Raw genomic sequence first — 19,322 nt, forward strand, 5'->3', positions numbered from 1 at the left:
TTTTCTATGAGTAATTTGGAGTGTTAAAAAATACTATACCACTCTTTGCCGTCAAAGATCAACACGAAGAAGACAAATAAGATAGTTTGAAGTATGCCATGGCCTTAACAAGCTGGTTTTCTCAGTCTAATGTGTGTGGTAAATAATAAACTAGCAAAATATACAGAGCGGTGGGGTGCGAGGACAGATATTCCGAAGCACTGATCTAAATTCCGATTTTTGAGTATCACTGTGCTCTCTGACATGTGCAATGAGATCATCACCATGCGTTTAAACTGGTTCGGGTAGAGTGGGGCAGTCAGTGAGTGGCGATGGGTGACGATTAAGCTCCGCCCCCTGTTGTCGTCATACCTTTTTGTCTGCCGACGGCACGCTATTGTCCTCGCCTTCATTTATACTCACGGTGGCTGGAGAAGCGCGAGTGGGGTGCGGGTACCCGTGACCGTTTCCACTGCTACCACTCCCGGTGCCGGCCAACATGTAGCCACCTTGGATCACATAGCTGCCGCCACTACCGTTAGCCTCTCCGGCAGATTCTCCAGAGCCGTTAGCTGCCGTCCCCGCAGCTGCTACTACTGCAGTGACCCCACTGCCTGCCGCTGTGGTGGGGTTGGCCACAATCTGCCCCGTCCCTGCCACAAACATGGGCACACCTGGAGATCCTGAGGTGACAGAGACGGTGAGAGGCGTGCCGGGGGATGCGGCTTCAGATCCAGAGGCAGGGGTGGCCTCGTAGTACTGTCCCGCACTGCTCTGGGTGTACAGAGGGGTCTCTGTGTAGGGGAAACTGCTGGAACGACTATGAGCAAATAAAGAGGCTTATTAGGATTCTGGGTTGTAATCAAACACAGCGCTTTCCTTAAGTGATGCTTTAAAAAGAACTTTGCTGCTGTACAATTGCTGCAGCACGCACAATGATATTACACAGCACTGTTACCTAGTTACCTAGCTGGGGACTATTTTCAGGTGCTGCGTAATATCTTTGGTCTAATTACATGATGCATATACACAAGAGTCAAGCTTTAAACAGGAAAACATTTGTTTTTGCATTTTTTGAGTGAGATGCTAATGGTCTAATCTGGTTCAATGATTTATGCTAAGCTAAGCTAAAACCGCTTCTGCCAGACCCAGTGATCGGCTGATTGGATTTAAAAATAGTAAAACTCAACTGTTTAAGTCAAAGTGGCGTGTAAAATTAGGCCCTTTACAAAAAAGGTGGAGTGTTCCTTAAAGAGTAAACGTAAATATCAGTAATCAGTCCTGTTTTTAAAACAAGTTTCCTTAACCAGTGGTTGGCAAAGGTTTCAGCAGAGAGTTAACTGTCTACTCTGGAAAAAAAAAAAATATATATATATATATATAGCATCTCACTACAGGCATGTATAGCATGAAAAGCCCTATGGCTGATTCAGCACATGCTTCTTGTAAATACTCACATGGTGCTGGTGGTGTAGTTTGCTTCTCCTCCTTCCACATACTGCACCTGGTTAGTGTACACATGCTGGACAGGCACCTGCTGGAGCTGCTGCTGTACCTGTGGTGGCAAAATACACATCATCACACTTTCGCAGTTCAATTTTTTTTTTTAAGTGTGAAGCCATGTTTAATGCACTGAATCAGTGTTTCCCAACCTTTTAGTATTATGTACCACCCAAAAACATCATCCACATTTCAAGAGTTCACACTTAGCTGATGATTTACAAAGCTTATTTGGCATGCTGTCCCGGGAGAGAGCCCCGAGCTCAAGGGCTCCTCGAGCCCGGGGCTTCCTCCCGTTGGCAGAGCAAGAAGGGAGCCCGAGCTCGGTGGATCTCAGAACTCCCCTGCCGCTGTAGCTAAGGGAACGTAAGGAATTAGACCAGCTTGATTGTTAAGTATGTTGAATGTCTTTGGATGGTGGGAGGAAACCGGAGAGCCCGGGGAAAACCCACGCGGACACGGGAAGGACATACAGACTCCCCACAGAAACACTCACCGGTCCTATCGAACTAGGACCGGCAGTATTCTTGCTGTGTGGTTCACAGTGCTAACCACTGGACCGCCGTGCCGCCCAATTACAGGTAAAGGAGGAGAATAGGGGAGGAGGGGGGTTTCTTCCAAACGAAGATAAAGTGAACTGGAAACTTAGACTATTTATGGTGCCTTAGGGCTCATATGATTGGAAGATTAGTGATTAGCAAATGCGAGACTGGACGTGATAAATCATAAGCACGTGATCCTCTCGAAATTAGTTTATGAATAAACTTCACTAAAATGGAAATGTGTTCCACTTGTGTTCCAACATACTGTTTTTGTATTGCTGTATTATTAAAAAAATTATCAGAAAACAATTGCATTTGATTGGATAAACATGGGGAAGAGTTATTTTGCTTTTTTAGGACCAAGAAATATATATATTTAAAATGTAAAAAAAAAAGTTACAATTATTTACTTGTATTAAAACCAAAACACAATAAATTTATTTTATATACATTAACATTTAAAGGTGGAAGGGGTAGCAAGACTTGATTTAATTGATTTAATATTAATGTTAAATATAAAATTTACAATTTATTAAATATAAAATACATAACTGTATTTGTTTTATGGATGTTTATTATTGTATTTTTATTAAGCAAATGCAGCTCGAGAAATTGTTAGAATAAATTTGAAATGGTAATATATTTTAAAAGCAGAATTTTCTGTGTCCATTACAAAAACATGTCTTATCATTGTCATTCTTGAAAATGCTTGTGCTGCTTAACATTTTTTTAGAATTTTTTTTGAAGGTTTCCAAATACAAATATTTAAAGATACTTATTGAAGATTTATTGGTCACACTTTATTTTGATGGTCCGTTTGTTGAAAACAAGCTACACTGCATCTACATTCCAACTAATCCTCATTAGATTAGAAGTAGACTGTTAGGTTAGTGTTAGGGTTAGTGTAAGTTGACATGTACTTGCAAAGTTTCTTATAGTCAGTTAAATGTCTGTTGAAGGAGCATATCAACAGATATTAAGCAAACAGTCTACTAATACTCAAATGGACCATCAAAATAAAGTGTTACCCATTTAACTTGTGTACATTTTTATTGCTGCTTTTAATGTTTATAACAGCATTTTTTAATAAAAAATAAATAAAAAATCAGCACAAGTTGAGCATAAACAGACTTGTGAAAAATGTATAGACGTCAAACTTTTCAACCATAATGTATAGCAGATTGCGTCACGGTTGATCCATGGTCCGTATGGATCACAACCCACAGTTCGGAACCCACGTAATTCGCAGATTAATAACTCTTTTTTTACTTGTAGGTTAATCCAACATTTATAACAATTACAGAAAGATTGCCTATCACGTCATTTAAATCACGTGTGTGAAAGCATTTTTGGTTGCCTGTAAAATATAATGATGATGAAACAAGTTGTGGTGGGACCTAATTGCTTTCTTAGGTAGTAAATTAAAGGTGTTTTCTGTCACTGTTTAGCCTGCATTAATGCATTCAGTCAAAAGGCTCGTACACACCGGATTCAAACCCAGGCGATTTTTACTGGCGTCAAGCAGAAGAGTATGTAAAATTACTCCTTGACGTTAGATGACGCTACACAACTTTAAGCTTCTGATACCCCACTTATAACACAGAAGAAGAGGAAGAGGGGAAGTTCACACACTTGTTGTTAAAGTTACTGGTGACTCGAACAAGCATGGATGGTTCTAGTAGCAGTTTCAGCTCTAGTGATGAGGAAATGATTATTGTTCACCAGTGCAATAAGCAGCTCCACGTATCTTCTTCAATGTGCACTCGCATTGACAATTTTGTGCTTGAGCGCCTCTAAGTGCTGTTTACTGTAACTTCAGCAGCTCTGTGCATGTGCAATCTGATTGGAGGAGAAGGTTATAGACTGTAAAATTTAGGTCATAACAAAAAAACGAGCATGAGGCGTTTCTTTAAAAATTAAGCTTTTACGCCTGGGGTTTTGCGCGTTGGTGTGCACGATCACATTAGCGCCCTTTATTTAGTCTTGTGGAGTTTAACGTCGGAGGAAAACGCAAGGAAAAAGCATCCACGGGAAATGCACGAGCCTTAAAGCTGCACAATTAATCATTAAAAGATCGGGATCTCTATTCAAACCCGCGTGACATAAATGATAATGATTTGCATTGTTTATCAATCTTTCGAAGCGCTGCATTCAAATCTGCGTTTGATCGAGGGAGATTCAGTTTTTACACATTTTTAGTTAGTTACAAACAATTAAATAACACAGAAGCACTGGGAGAACAGTTTATAGTTCAGATATAAACACTGTTAAATGGAACTTGATGCTGGTGAACATTGTAGCGATTACATTGTGTAACCAATGGGTGGCGACAAACAACCATCAAAATTATGTCACTGAATAGGTTCTTTCTTGATTTTTTATTTTATTCAAATTACAGGTTCTAAGTTCTGTTTGTAAAAACCAATGGTTTTTGAAGTAATACTTTGTATAAATGGAAAGCAAATGACATTCATCTCCTCTCTTTTTTGCTGATCCGAAAAATGGTCCGATCCGTGACTCAAAAACCGTAGTGTGATCCGAACAGTGAGATTTGTGATCCGTTACACTACTAGTAGCAGTTAATTTAATTAAATCATTTTTTTTGTAATGAAGCACGCAATATTATCTGCTGAGAAAATGAACCCCAGGTTGGAAATCACTGCACTACAATCTAACACAATCAACTGACTCTCACTGACTGGGCACAGCTTCACCTACACACTGTGTTTAACTAAAGTCACCTACTCTATGGGCAGAAGACATCTCATAGAGGAAAGACTGCACATCTGGCACAGGAGCAGAGGTGTAGGAGACCCCGTCTGTCTCCCAGCCCACTGCCACCAGCGGAAGCGAGAAGCTGACGGGTGAATAGGCCACAGGTACAGGTGAGAAGTCCATCAAACCTCCATCAACAGAAGCGTAAGATAAACTCTCTCCAAATGGGTTAGTGTGCTTCTCTAGTAGTACTACTGCTGGCCTATGCTCCAACCAGTCCTCTATCTGTCTCTGTCTCCTCAATTTACTTTCTCCCTCTCTGAAAAAAGTGCTCTGAAATCAACCAACAGAGGGTTAGACAACTGTCTTAAGACTGGTTAAGACACTTTTTTGGAATAAACTGTTGCTTTAAAGGCACAATATGTAAGTTTGTTTTATTAAAAGATTATAAATACCATTACAACAATGTTATATTTTGCTGACTTGTGTGCTTACAGTATCTCAAATGTTCTGAAGAGCGTTCAAATCCAGAGAAATTAGCCATTTTAACTAGTAACAGAGCGTTTCCTTGTGTGCTAATGACGTCTCACACACTCGATTTCTGATTTGCTTTTATAGAAAACAGAAAAACAGCAAAGGCTCTTTAATATGTTTTGTGTTTTAATGGACTGCACAGAAGAGCAACACTGCTTTTTCATTTGATCAAAAGCAGTGGACTGTGGCATAACAAAACTTCTACTGCTTTGGTCCCTTGTCGTGCTCATGTCTTATTGTGTCACACTTTTTAGTTCTGAAAACAAGAGGTGCACTACACTGCTTTTTTTTGCTGAATTTACTATGTACTGTAGTATTCGACTGCACTTTTTATGTTGCTAGGCAACCACTGTATCAACAATCTTGGTGCTGGAGCAGGCGCACATGACATTTGGGTGTTTTTGCTGCACAGAGTTGACTTTTTTGAGCTGCATGCACACAAAGCGCTCCGTCAAAAATGCAGGGCGCAGCAGGTGGTTTGAATTTGCATAAACGCCGTGCAAAACTACTACCGTGATAAAAGATTTGCATTCTTTAGCTCATAGATGTGATTAAGACCATAACTCCTATGATTCCACACTAAGTCACAATATCATCAAACTACATCTTTGTTTGTTGTGCATATGTAGCATCTACAGTGGAGAAATTTACATACTGTGCCTTTAAATGGGTCATGACATGAGAAATGAAGGAGGTGGCAACTGATGTGTCTTCCTTATTATAAACAAAGCATTTATTTAAAACATTCGAAAATGGGTCACTTGGATATTTTGAGATTTTTGACGTCACGCGGGCACAGCTAATCTGAACAGTGATAATTAAATGAAATGAGTTCATTGCACTCAAACGATGAAAGTTCACTGAAAATAATAGGACAAAAATGAACATGAAATGTACAATAAGTGCATTATTCTGAATACTGAGAAGCAGATTTCTATTTCCCAGCATGTTTTGCATCAGACAGAAAGAAAGATGTTGAAATGAAGTGTCATTGTGGTGGTTTTTGTGCAAGATTAGCATAGAGACAGAGTTTGTCAGGTTGTGGAATGTTTGGAAAGTGATGTGCTGTGCAGTAATCTAGTGACTAATTTTCATATATTAAAAACTGATTTCAGTGCACTTGTTTCTGTCCAAAATGTTCTTAGTGTAGAGCCATTTTAAATCCTCCACCTCTTTTATGTTTTTTGGTTGTAGATGTCACTGTACAACTTGCAACAAGAACGTTGTGACAGTTGATCTGTGAGGTATTTCCCTTGTGACTGGACAGCTGACTGGCAAATGGCAAAGATGAGTGCTGTATGTTCCATGCTAAACAATCTTTAACTTGCAACAACAGAAAACAAATCCAGTGAGCTGAAACAGACTCAGTGCCTCATCATGAAGCTGATGATTTAAAGGAACACTCCCCTATTTTGGAAATACTCTCATTAAAGCTCCCTTGTCGATAACCAACTCACTCTATAAATGTCAGGGTTTTGATCATTTTCATATTTAATAATCTTTTACTTAGTTAGCTGAGGACTACTTTCAGGTGCTGCATAATATCATTACGCCAGAATGAGAGCATAGTTCATATCGGCCCACAAAATAATGTTACTACAGTAGGGATCAAAAATATTAGATTTTTTTTTAGCAACTGTAGATGCTAATGGTCTAATCTGATTAAATGATTTATGCTAAGCTAAGCTAAATGTGCTCCAACCAGACCCAAAAATCATCTGAATAGTTTCAAAAAATGTAACTAACTCTAAAAACTGGTATTTAAATCTACAGAGCTTGTAAAATTAGAATATTTCCAAAAAAATAAACAAAAAAATGTTTCTTTAAAAACAAATACTGCATTGTATGCATTTACACTTTTTTTTTTTTACAATTTTAAAAAAGCTACGAAGGTTTAGAATGAGTTAAAAACATCTCTGCATTTAGCAAAAACAGTAAAAATTAACCTCAAAGAATATATTTTATTATTTCATTATCAGAAATCCATGTCATGACCCCTTCAATGCAATACATTAAAAGGTAGATGGGTGTGAACATTACAAAATTAAATATGAAATGTCATCATGCATTTCACAGAAAGAGAGAGATAGAGAGAGACAGTGGACATCATAGGCATCTAATGAACTGCAAAGCCAGTCTCAAGTGACACAATAGCACATCTACATGAGTGTTAGAGCTCACCTCCTGTGTCAGGTGCACGGACTGTAGGCTGGTGACATTCAGCTGCGTGCCCGGCTCTGTTTTTGTTGTCTGAGATGTGGCTTGAACTACTGACCTCTGTCGAAAAATGAAATACATTAGCTTGTTGAACAAGCTATTGTGAGAATGACAAGCCACTGTCTATTTTATTGAAACCGGGTCACAGTTCACAGCTCTTTGTTTGTGTGAATGTATTTCCACTGAATGAAGTTACACGCTTTCAGACAATAAAAATTCATAATGAAAAAATCTGACCCCTGAAGAAATGAATAGCACTTGTATTTGAAATGAAATAAAGACTCATATCAGTGGCCTCAAAAAGCCATCTTTTCTGGGACAGTGATTTTCAGATCACGTTACCCTGAATACTACTCACTTTAATTTAGTATCCATCTGTTATTTTCTCTTATATATTATAATGTATTATTTTCCAGTGACAGCTAGGGTGAATTTAGCAGGTCCTCAGTGTCACACGATCCTTCAGAAATCATTGTAATCTCCGGATTGTACATTTATTATTAACATGTTTAATATTTTGGTGGATTGTTTACCGAATAGAAAGTTATGTAGATTATTTGAAATATAATTATTTTGTAATACTATAAATATCATATTGTTACTTTTCATAAATTGCATGCATCTTAATCTAAAATCATATTGAACAAAATAAACATGGTAAGCTTTGGTAAACATGTAAAAACAGCAAACCAGCTCTTGGAGTCTGGCACTATATTTATGTTACTTTACTATGCAAATGATAAACTATAAAACTGCATATCACATAGTTTCCTGCGATGGATCATTATAGATATGAAGAGTTTAGATTAAAAAAAAAAACTCTAAATGACAATGTTTGATATTTTCTTCTTAAATAGCATTTTTCTCTGACTCGTGTGTAGGTTGAGATAAATGCTCATTTTAGAAAATAAATGGCAAATGGCATTTAGAGGTTTTTGCATCCTAAGTCTTCATATGTACACTTTGACATTTAGGATATATTTATTCAACAATGATTTATTTAAAGCCTAAAAGTTTTTACTTTTCATTTCTGAAATGTTTCGCATTCAGCTGCTAACATTGTCAAAATAGTACATAAAAACGACTGAAAATGCTGTATTATTCATGCCAGGACAGTGTCTGTGCTAGGCATGGGCCGGTATATGATTCTGACGATATGATAACCTTGGATAAAAATATCCAAGGTTCCAAAACTTTTTTCACCTTTAAACGCTATATATTTTAATTTAAGAAACATTTAAAACATATTGGAGCAGTAAACATGTCAGGTGAAATAGTTCTAATCAGTCATTGACTTCTGCTGTTTTCATTAACAGCTTTAACTAACAGCTGCACATATAATTTTGTGTTTAGTAATATGCCTGCACATACACTTGTCAGTTTGTATACTTGCATTCACTATTTACTTCTATTTTTAAAATATATTTACTATCTGTTTTTTGTCCTGTCTCTGTAATTCATTTGCACTGTAGAAGCTCTGTCACGAAAACAAATACCTTGTATGTGTGAACATCCCTAGCAATAAAGCTTTTTCTGATTCTGATTAGTTTCAAAAACACAGATTTCTTTACTATTTAAAATAGCATCTAAAGATATATTGTTTTTTTTAAATCTTGCATATACGGTAGGAACAGTATAACAGAAACTGTTGGCGGTTTTAAAACCTTGACTTTTCCAAACTGCGGTATACCTTGAAAATGGTTATTACCCCAAGCCTAGACTGTGCACAATTAAGTGTGGGCTTATAAACTGAACAATTAATTGCTTTAACAAAATCACATTTGTAGTTTAAATGCGGCCAAAAACAGTATTGTTTTCTAAAACTTGCACTGTGAATTTTTATTTTTTTCAAAAGTTGCATTTTCAGGTCTAAAAAACACAGGTCTTCTATTTTTACACATACCCTTAGTTGCTTTCCTGTTGATATACAGTCTGTGAACCTTCTAAAAAAGATTTACTAGAATCTTTGGGGAATTACAGTTGTGCTTTAAATCTACTGAGTGGTGTTAAAGGCATAGTTCACACAAAACTGAAAATTTACAGCTGAACCTAAAAGAAGATATTCTAAACTAAAGAAAGTTGGAATCTGGTATACATTGACTTTCATAATGGGAAAAACAAATAATATTGAAGTCAATGTTTACCACAGGGTTTCTGCAGGTTTCACCAAGTTTTTAAGACATTTCAACAGCATTATGAGTGACATTTTACACTTATACAGAGCAAAATGCTAAGGATTTTTTTTACATCCCAGTTGGAAAAGATTTTCAATTGCCCTATCAAAAAACGATTAGAATTATACATTCAATAATACAATAATAATAATTTAATAATAAAACATAAAGGTCAGGTCTGTATACTAAGCAGTAAATAAATGAAAAACATTTAAACAAATGTTACTGTAATGAAAGTAATCAAATGCTATTTTTAAATAAAAAATTAATGTTTTATTGAGATTGGGATTGTTGGTGATTGTATGGGTGTTAATGGCCAGATTGGGTAGATATACATGAACAAAGTAAGACCTGTTAAAAAAAGATTTAAGACCTACAACACAATATTTCAGTAGACTTTTTAAGGCCTAAAATTTTGCCTTTGAGATTTAAGACTTTTTAAAACCCTGTGGATAGCCTATACCAGCTTCCAGCTTTCTTCAGAATTTCTTCTTTTAGGCTCAGCAGAAAAATAAAGTGATAAAAAAACAATTTTGTGACAAATGAACAGTGAGTAAATGATGAGAGAATTTTCAGTTTGGGTGAATTATGCCTTTAAAATTGGTAAAACATTAACAAATTATTTTTTTTTAAATTGGTAGCATTGGTTTCCTATGTGGTGACCATAAATGCTCATGAACGGTAGTGTGTTTGTGTTTTTTCTTATGGCAAAAAAAGATCCTTCTATGGTTTAGCTTCATTTGTTTTAGGACTGCTTTTCTAAGAACTGCTGTTCTAGATAACTCAAACCACAAGTAGTGCTGAATTCCCCCATCTGTGAACTCATTAAAGCCCAGGTGTTTAGAAATAATTCTCTCCTAGTTTTCTAAGCCTCAGCAGCATGTTGTCTGATCGAACCAAATTTTATTTAATTACACCATATTGCAGTAAAAACACCATGCAAGAAACTGAAAGCTGAAGTAAAAACAAATAGCTTTAGAGTTATTGAATAGTTTTATTACTATTTGAGTGTTTTTGGGAACATCACATTTTGAAAAGTCAAATAAATTCAGAGAGTTTTATATATTTTTGTCAGTATCTATTTACACTGGATCCAAACAGAACAAATGTAAAGGCAAATCTGTTACTTTTGACCAATTAATTTACTTAGGACTTTTGAAGACTTCTATTAGAATTATTTGTTCATTTAACACTTTTGTATGGCACTTCAGAGTTGTGGGTGTTCAGGTGTGCGCAGGGTTGTGGTTTAGGGTTAGTTTTACCTGTTGGGCTGACTGTACTTGCTGCACCACCTGTGTGGGAACTCCAGTCTGGACCACAGCAGCAGGAGGACTGGAATCTGACACAGAGTCACTAGAGTGTAGAGAACCCTCTAGAGGAACACAAGAAAAGACAAAACTCTTATAGTCAGCAAGAAATTCTTCCTTATTGTGATTTATAACAGCTTCTTGATGGACAAAAGTTGATTTGTGCTTCTGATATTTTGGGGGGAGTTATTTTGAGTAAAGCTTAAGAGGGCACATTCTTTAAAAAACAAAATGCTTTTACATTTAAACATTTGGTTCAAACTTTTATCTAAATTCTCTATAAACGGTATAAATTTCATATGGTTTTGCTTTCTCTGGAAACTAAATTCATGACCTTGCAGCTGCTTGTGCCACACTTTCACTGACGCATGGATGATATGCATAACAAAATGAATGAATGCATTTAGAAATAGTCAAATAAACCATTTATATATTTCAAAAATGATAAATATATATGCACATTTTGCATTTTTCAGATTTTTGCTTTGTGGTAAGGCTTAAGGGTAAGTTGTGGGTTTATTATGTTGCTAAGGCTTGGCTATATGGTTGCTATGGTGTTCAACGTAGGCCTTTAGTGGCAAAAATTACATTTCACTACTATTACGTGTCTTACGATATTCTGGTCCCTATGGCTCCATACAGTGTGTAAAGTTTCCATATAATATTCCAGTCCTTAAATGGACACATGCACAGTGTCAGGTTTCAGTTGTGAAGAACATGACTTCCAAAATTGTTATGATTGATACTGTAATAACAGTAGCAACATTCAGGAAACCTGAACGTTTGATATCTGCCATTTATGACAAAGGTTATGTTACTGCTATATATATATATATATATATATATATATATATATATACATACATATGCGTTTACGTGGGTTTCCTCCGGGTGCTCCGGTTTTCTCCATGAGTCCAAAGACAAGGGTACAGGTGAATTGGTAAGCTAAATTGCCCGTAGTGTATGTGTAATCTAGTTATTTGCCTTAATAGACAATAATATAATTAAGGTGTTTTGCTTTCATGTCAGAGTTTCCTGTAATTTTGGGTGACTTTAACTGCAGTTCAGCATTTTCACTTTCACTCATGAACATTTCATTCATACCCCCGTAACAAACTGGGGTTTTAGCTGCAAATAAGGAGTAAGGACTGGTGAGAGTGTTATTGGGTTTAATAACGCACGCCGATTAAAAAAAAAAAAAAAAAAAACAACCTTTGCAGTTCACGCGAGAGACAGAGAAACAGACAGAGAGAGATAGAGAGATAGATAGATAGATAGATAGACAGACAGACAGACAGACAGGCAGACAGACAGACAGACAGACAGACAGACAGACAGACAGACAGACAGACAGACAGACAGACAGACAGACAGACAGACAGACAGACAGTCGCGTGTGTCTGGATCTTATCGGAAAATATGGCGAAAAGTCCTACATGACGGTAATAGTTTGATTGCGGTGTTTACTTCAATAATGCCACTTATGCATACTCCATGTCTTAATTCCATTTCTGTTTAGTTCAGTTATGACTTTAGTCAGATCAAGGTGATCAAAAATCGCTGTTTCGAGCATATATAGACCTGCAAAACTTATGTTTAACTGAATAAACAGTTAGTAAACACAGGTACATCTATATATTGTCGTATATAGATTTTTCTGTATCAGTTTAAGTATGTGTGTGATGATAAAACACTGGAAGACCAAACTGATCAAACCAAACCTCCATAAATGTATATCTATATACTGTATATCTAAAGTGTAGCTACTGTAAGGACAAATTTTTCATAAGCGAATCAAAGCATAAAATCACTTGCCCAATCCAAAAATATAAAAAGTATATGTTACCTTCATACAGTTCGATTAGCATCGTATCACATCAAAGATCTATTACCAAAAGGATGTAAAAATATCCATGCAAGAAAATGATCAAAGGCTTTTGTTTCCATACACATATATCTATGTACACTGTAAAAAAAAATGATGGGTTCCACAGAATTGATCAGTGTTGGGGCAACATGAAGGAATTAAGTTAAAAGTTTTACAGATTTAAGTAGGTATGTAACGATTCACTGAGAGTCGGTTGAAAATTGATTTAAATGTGTGCCAATTCAAACCGGTTTAAATGTTAAATGAATCACAATACATGTTTTGAACAGAAGGGGCGCTGTGTTTACAGCCACAATCTCGCTTTACCTGCACATAAGCATCGCTGCCACCAAGAGGTGGGGCGGCAGAGTAAAATGACACTGGGAAAGTGTGGCAGACAAACTCTGTGCAAATACTGCAAAAAGACGTTTACTTACACTAACAGAAGAACGAATATGATGCACCTAAACCGTGCATCATATTTGAAAAAAAAAATCTATATGCAAAAAAAACCTATTAATAAGCCAAACTTTGTGGACCGGAAGATTTGCAGCTCCACTTGCTCTGACGAGAGCTACAAAGATTAAAGGGCTCTTCACCTTAAATTTGTTTCAAATAATTTAGTGAAAAAATCGTGAGATTAGCATTGTAAATCGTATCGAATCGTGAGTCAGGTAAATCGCTACATCCCTAGAGTTAAGTGAATTGAACATAATAGATCTGTTGTGGAAGAAACTAAAGAATTGTGATGTTTTAGCTCATTTTAATAAATAGTTTGAACAAACAGCAAGCATCATTTTGAGTGTATTTTGTTCTCATTCATCATAGCCATTCTTCAAGGGGTTGATTAGTTCTTACCTGTAACTGTGACAACAATGTACTGCGGTGTATTCTGAGCATTGCTGGACTGTGTAGGTGAGCTCTGAATCTCAGCCGTGACGTACTGAGTTTGAGTGGGCGGGGCTTGTGTGGGTGGAGCCTGTGCAATCGCCTGGCTCTTCTGTGCTTGTGAGGTGGGAGGTGTGGTCCGACCAGTTGGCGGGGCTGCTGAGGGCGTGGCTCCTGTAGTCTGAAGTTCAGCCAGGAATTGCTGAGGACCCGCCGTCACAGTAGAGGCCTGTCCTGATGTAGGAGTGACACTGCCCCCCTGAGGCTGGGAGGTCTGCTGCAGCTCCCTCACGTATGCTGGAGTTGCCATTGGGTTACCCTGGTCTGAATGAAATAAAAGGGTAAATCGATTATTGATTCACAATAGTATGCAATAAACAAAATAAACTTTTCATCAAGACCCTGATTTGAGGGAAGAGTGTGTATCACCATGAAGGGGTTTATTTTATGACGCGCATGACCAATTTACTTCCAGCACATAAGTAAAAATAATTAGACACAAAGTTTGATAAGACATATGGGTTATTGGCCAAATAAACTTAAAGCTTTTTGTTGTTTACAACATCTTTTAGCCAAGTTCAAACAAGAAGGACGCTTAAGAGATTATGTACAGTCATATCGCTTATTAGATAGCATTTTAAAGGTTCCCTGAAGTGCTTTGAAATGTGCATTTTATTCTAATTTTTTATTTTATTTATGTTTGACATAATATCAACTGAGACATCAAGACAGGGCGGGATATATATTAGTTCCTCCCCTTTTTAAAAAAAAAAACAAAATGAAATTGGCTGTTGTGTCTATAGCTGTGCCATTGAGAGTGGTTGAGCTTAAGCGCATATAGGACATAGGGCCCTATCATACACCCGGCCCAATAAGGCGCAAGACGTGTTTGCCCTGGTTTGCCCCTATGTGTTGCTAATTTCAGACCAGCGCAACCCTAACTTTCCTGTTTTCCGCCATGCTGTTAAATAGCAAATCTATTTGCGCCACTTTGTGGACTCAAGGGTGTGCCGGTCTAAAAAAGAGGTGTGTTACGGCACATTGTTGGCACGTTGCTATTTTGAGGTACTAAAATAGACTGTGCAATAGACCAGCTGAAAGCAGGTCTAAAGTCCAGCGCAGAGCGCGTTAGTTGTGCACCTCGCTTACACATTGCTTAATAGGCCTACATACCGGATATACAGCAATACACAAATATCTTTACAAATGAAAAAGAATTAAAGGATTAAAATATTACAAAAAAAAAATTTCTACATCAATATAGAAACCACTGCCTTTATGCCTTCTTCATTTCAGGGGGATTTTTTTTGTTGTCAACTTGCTTTTGTATAATGTTATTATTAGGAGTAGTAGTATTTATTATATGCATATTTATGTTTGTTTTATTTAAAACAAGCTTAGATTTGTCCACCTGTCAGGTTTTGGACTGTATGTGTATTTGGACCACACTCCATTATTATGTTCATTTATACGTTTGCTGGAAATTAGAGCTGAATTTAGAAATAGTTTTGAAACAAAGCTGTGCGCTTAACAAACGAAATTAATTATGTTGCATAATGTCTGTGAGCAAAACAAATTTCCTTTACCACGAAAGAGAGAAAGTGAAAGTGAAAGTAAAGCCTGATTGGAGGTGGCCTGTTCTTTATCCTCGTGCTGCAGATGGTCTGTTTAACTGTTTTCTAACTAGTAAAGCACTCAGTTTTTACACTTACAAAGTTCGCCATGTAAATAGCAAATGCTTCCATTCTTAAATAATTTTTTATTGGTTAAGCTCACCTTGTAAGACCATGCGCAGCAGCGCATAGCATATTTTTCTGTCCTTAAAATATCAAATGTGGATTCGGACACTCCCCTAATGTTTTTGTGCCCTGCGCTTCAGACTTTGTGCCTAGATCATTAAAAATAGAGCCCTAAGTATAAAGGGATAGTTCACAGAAAAAAAAAATTCTGTTATAATTCACTCACCTGTGGCTTGTTTTAAACCAGATTGACCATTTTTTTTCTGTTAAACAAAAAAGAAGATATTTCAAAGAATGTTGGAAAGCTGTAACCATCGACATCCTTAGTAGGAAAAAGTAATACTTAAGAAGTCAAGGGTTACAGGTTTTTAACTTTCTCCTATATTCTTTTGTGTTAAACAGAACAAAACATCTCAAACTGATTCCTAACAAGTCAAAGGTGAGAAAATAATGACAGAATTTACATTTTGGATTGAACTATCTCTTTAATGGCTTTAATCAGGCAAAAAAATACAATTTTAAGAAGCACTGCAAATGACAAATTTCAGTTGAATTTATAGAAACAAGCTTAGTTCTATATTTATCTAATCTTGGGTTACAGAGTGATATGCCAGTGGTTAAAGATTTCTTTTGTTCCACTTTGCTATCTGACTGTAGAATTTTCTGCCTGAATTCCTATTAAATAAACCTGACGTAAGATAAATTTTACAGATTCAACAAAAGCCTATACAACTGATTGATGACCTTGATGAACATTTATGAACATGTTTTTTTCTTACAATTCAAAATTAATATCCCTATAAAGAAAACAACGAGTGAATGAAGTCCTGTGTTTGCAAAAGGAAATTTGTAGAATGTTATTTGTTGGGGGGAGGCTGAGGGTTGCTAGGGTAGTTAGGGGGTGTTGGGGGAAAGCTGGGTGTTGCTAGGGAAGTTAGGTTTAGGGTAATGTCCCAATGATCCAAAGAACCTATGTCTACTAGTGATGATCTTTATTTACTCTAATCACCTTTACTAAACACTGCCTTGGTACAACCACACAATTATATGAAAGCCCTGAAGACTACAAGCATTGTTGGGCCAGCAAAGAGAAGAGAAGGGAAGGTTAGGGCAGAGCCTCTGGTGGTGTCCTGTTACCAGTAACCTGATCACAGCTTGCAAATGAATGAGGGCACTCGCCATTGAAAAGAACACAAAGTGCGACTAAAAAAAATGAAATATATTCAAAAAGGTGCTATTGTCTAATAAAAAACATAACAGCTATTTTTTTCCAAAATCTTTAACTCTTTAAATCTCGATGTTAGTTCCCAGAATTTGTTAAATGCTATGAATTTCATCAGTCATCACTAATTTACTTAATTTCCGTTACTCAAATTTCTTTAAATGCATGATTTAATGATACTATCCACCTTTTTCAGCATGTGACTATTGCTTTTTAAATGATGGGTTGCACATTTGTTTTGGGGCACTTAAGCCCACATTCAAAAGAACTGAAACAAATCACTTCAGATAATAAGGTTGCTCTACAACTGATTTATTTCCACAGTAATATCTAAGTAAGACATATCTTTTGCTTTGTGTTATATTTTTTCCAACATGAAAATAATGTTGCACTTGATATTATAACGTTAACATCAGTATCACAAGCATATCTGTGGCTAAATATCTTTCCAGTACAGTGTGTTTTGTTCCTCAAGATTATTGGCTCTTTGTATTCCCTATAGTACAATAATATTTAATCTGGGATATTTCAGAGGAAAGCCTTGTTTTGATTTTTTTGGGATTATTCATGGGATTTCTTATTAGTTTTCTTTAAATATGGACAATAGACTTGAGGATGGAAGTTGAGAAGAGAATAATCCCATCTCATTGCCCCCCATTAAAAATGATTTAACAGAGATTACTCCATAATTCCCATAAAGCAACAAAGAAAAAGGGTGGACATTTTCCAAATCAAGACTATATATATATTTTTTTGTATACACTCTCAGAAATAAAGGTACGCAAGCTGTCACTGGGGTGGTACCTTTTCAAAAGGTACACATTTGTACTTGAGTCCATATTGGTACCTCAAAAGTAGAAGTACCTAAAAATTTTAAGAGGAACACTTTTGTACTTTTTAGGTACTAATATGCACCCTTGAGGTATTACTATGGACCTTTTAGGTACAAATTTGTACATTTTTAAAAGGGACCACCCCAGTGACAGCTCGCGTACCTTTATTTCTGAGAGTGTACTTACATGGTTTTTGCAGGTTTTATGATCTTAATTTTTAAGACCTTAATTTTAACACTTGTTAATGGCATTTGTCACTTCAACAGCATTTGCAACTTACAGATATGCTCACTAATCAGTAGTAACTTCCCTCAATTTTAAGACTTTTAGTAAAGATAATTTAATGAATAACTCAAAGGAATAACAGTACATCTGTTTTCTGCATGCAAATCTATGAGCACACATTGGTTTGAATAACTCTGATCATATAAAATTGACACCAGTTTTATATTACCTACTGATCAAACACAAAAAAATGTGAGTTATCAGTATTTATGCCTTGATTTTAACTAAAATGTCTAAAGATTCATAAATCAAAATACATTTACTCAGGACGCAAAATGATATGAGAAAAGAAGCAATGTTTTCTGTGAAACATATCAAGTCAAAGCAAGTTCACATTTAAACAAGAACAAATATCTGTGTATTTGATACCCCATTAGTGGATATTTGTTCTTGTTTTAAGCATAAACTCATACAATTTTGTTCAGTCACTTAGAAAAGCACAATAAATTTGTTCATTTTGCACCTCAAGTATATATCTAGATTCTACACCGTAAAACCCAACCGTCAACTTTATCAAATGAAATGACTGAAGTTAACTCAAACTTGACTGAAAGGTAATTCTATTCATTTAAAAAGAGTTCTGAACTCAGTGTTGAAGGTAATGAGTAAATTAAATGCCTCATTGCTTCAACTTAAATGGAATAAGTTCACAGTACTCATATAGATCAGTTTTTTAACTCAAATGGTTTGTAGCAAACGGTTTGTGTTGCCTTAACTTATTGGGTTTTACAGTACTCAGTTGGTTTGAGTTCTCTTCATTTATTGGATTTTACTGTGCTTGCATTGCTTCATTTACTTAAAACGGTTTGTTGCAATCGTTTCCTTAAATGGTTTGAGTTACCTTAACTTTTGGGGTTTTACAGTGTAGATTTGAGGATATTTAGATATTTGTGCTGGCAAAAAAGGAGGAAGACGATTACATTTTTGCTGTGCATGCAACATTTAATGCCTTCTGCTCTGATTTATGACCATTCCAAAGCCTTTAATTGCATAAAAGCAAGAACAATGTTTGTTGTTTCTGTGTTGTACAGCCATTTATGAATAAACCCTTTTATGATATTATTAGGAATTACATAAAATGCACATTTATATGATAAAAATGTAAATATTGCTGTATTCATCAATAGGTAAGACCAGGGTGCGAATTACAGGGGGGTTTAGGAGGGATTGACCCCCCTAATTAAAGCTTGATTTCCCCTGAAAGACATGAAAATAGGGGGTCTGCCCTTTAATGCTGAGAAATAGTACTGTATTTCAAACAATAACGTTAATAATTAAATAATAGTTAATTTAAATATACATTTGACCACCCCTGTTATGGTTCATACCATTGTGAATGCGTAATCAAGAAAATTAATTAAACAGTTTGAAACTGCAGATCTAGAGCACAGATTGACACGGTAAGTGTTCACAAGGTTATTTTCTCATAAAATAGGTGTTATTTTCTACATATAACCAGAAAGCCAAATTAGGGGCACAGTTTGACCTACAGTAACCTCTGAAATAGCTAATCAGGTCTA

At 36.1% G+C, this 19,322-nt stretch overlaps 1 protein-coding gene across 17 annotated transcripts in view; it reads right to left on the reverse strand.

Annotated features, from left to right (window-relative positions):
* Window positions 1-19,322, reverse strand: part of rfx1a (regulatory factor X, 1a (influences HLA class II expression)) — a 63,573-nt gene that overhangs the window by 29,399 nt on the left and 14,852 nt on the right. For 3 of the 17 annotated variants that reach the window (XM_087241876.1, XM_087241878.1, NM_001089553.1), the window contains 5 exon segments: window positions 13,694-14,047; window positions 10,924-11,033; window positions 7,452-7,547; window positions 1,437-1,534; window positions 403-799 (listed from right to left, as the gene is read on the reverse strand). In XM_087241876.1, the coding sequence (XP_087098002.1) occupies window positions 403-799; window positions 1,437-1,534; window positions 7,452-7,547; window positions 10,924-11,033; window positions 13,694-14,033 (1,041 nt within the window). In that variant the 5' untranslated portion in view covers window positions 14,034-14,047. 17 annotated transcript variants of the gene reach the window in all.

Source organism: Danio rerio, chromosome 3 (assembly GCF_052040795.2).
Source record: "Danio rerio strain M-AB ecotype USA chromosome 3, GRCz13ab, whole genome shotgun sequence".
Classification (NCBI taxonomy): Eukaryota; Metazoa; Chordata; class Actinopteri; order Cypriniformes; family Danionidae; genus Danio; species Danio rerio.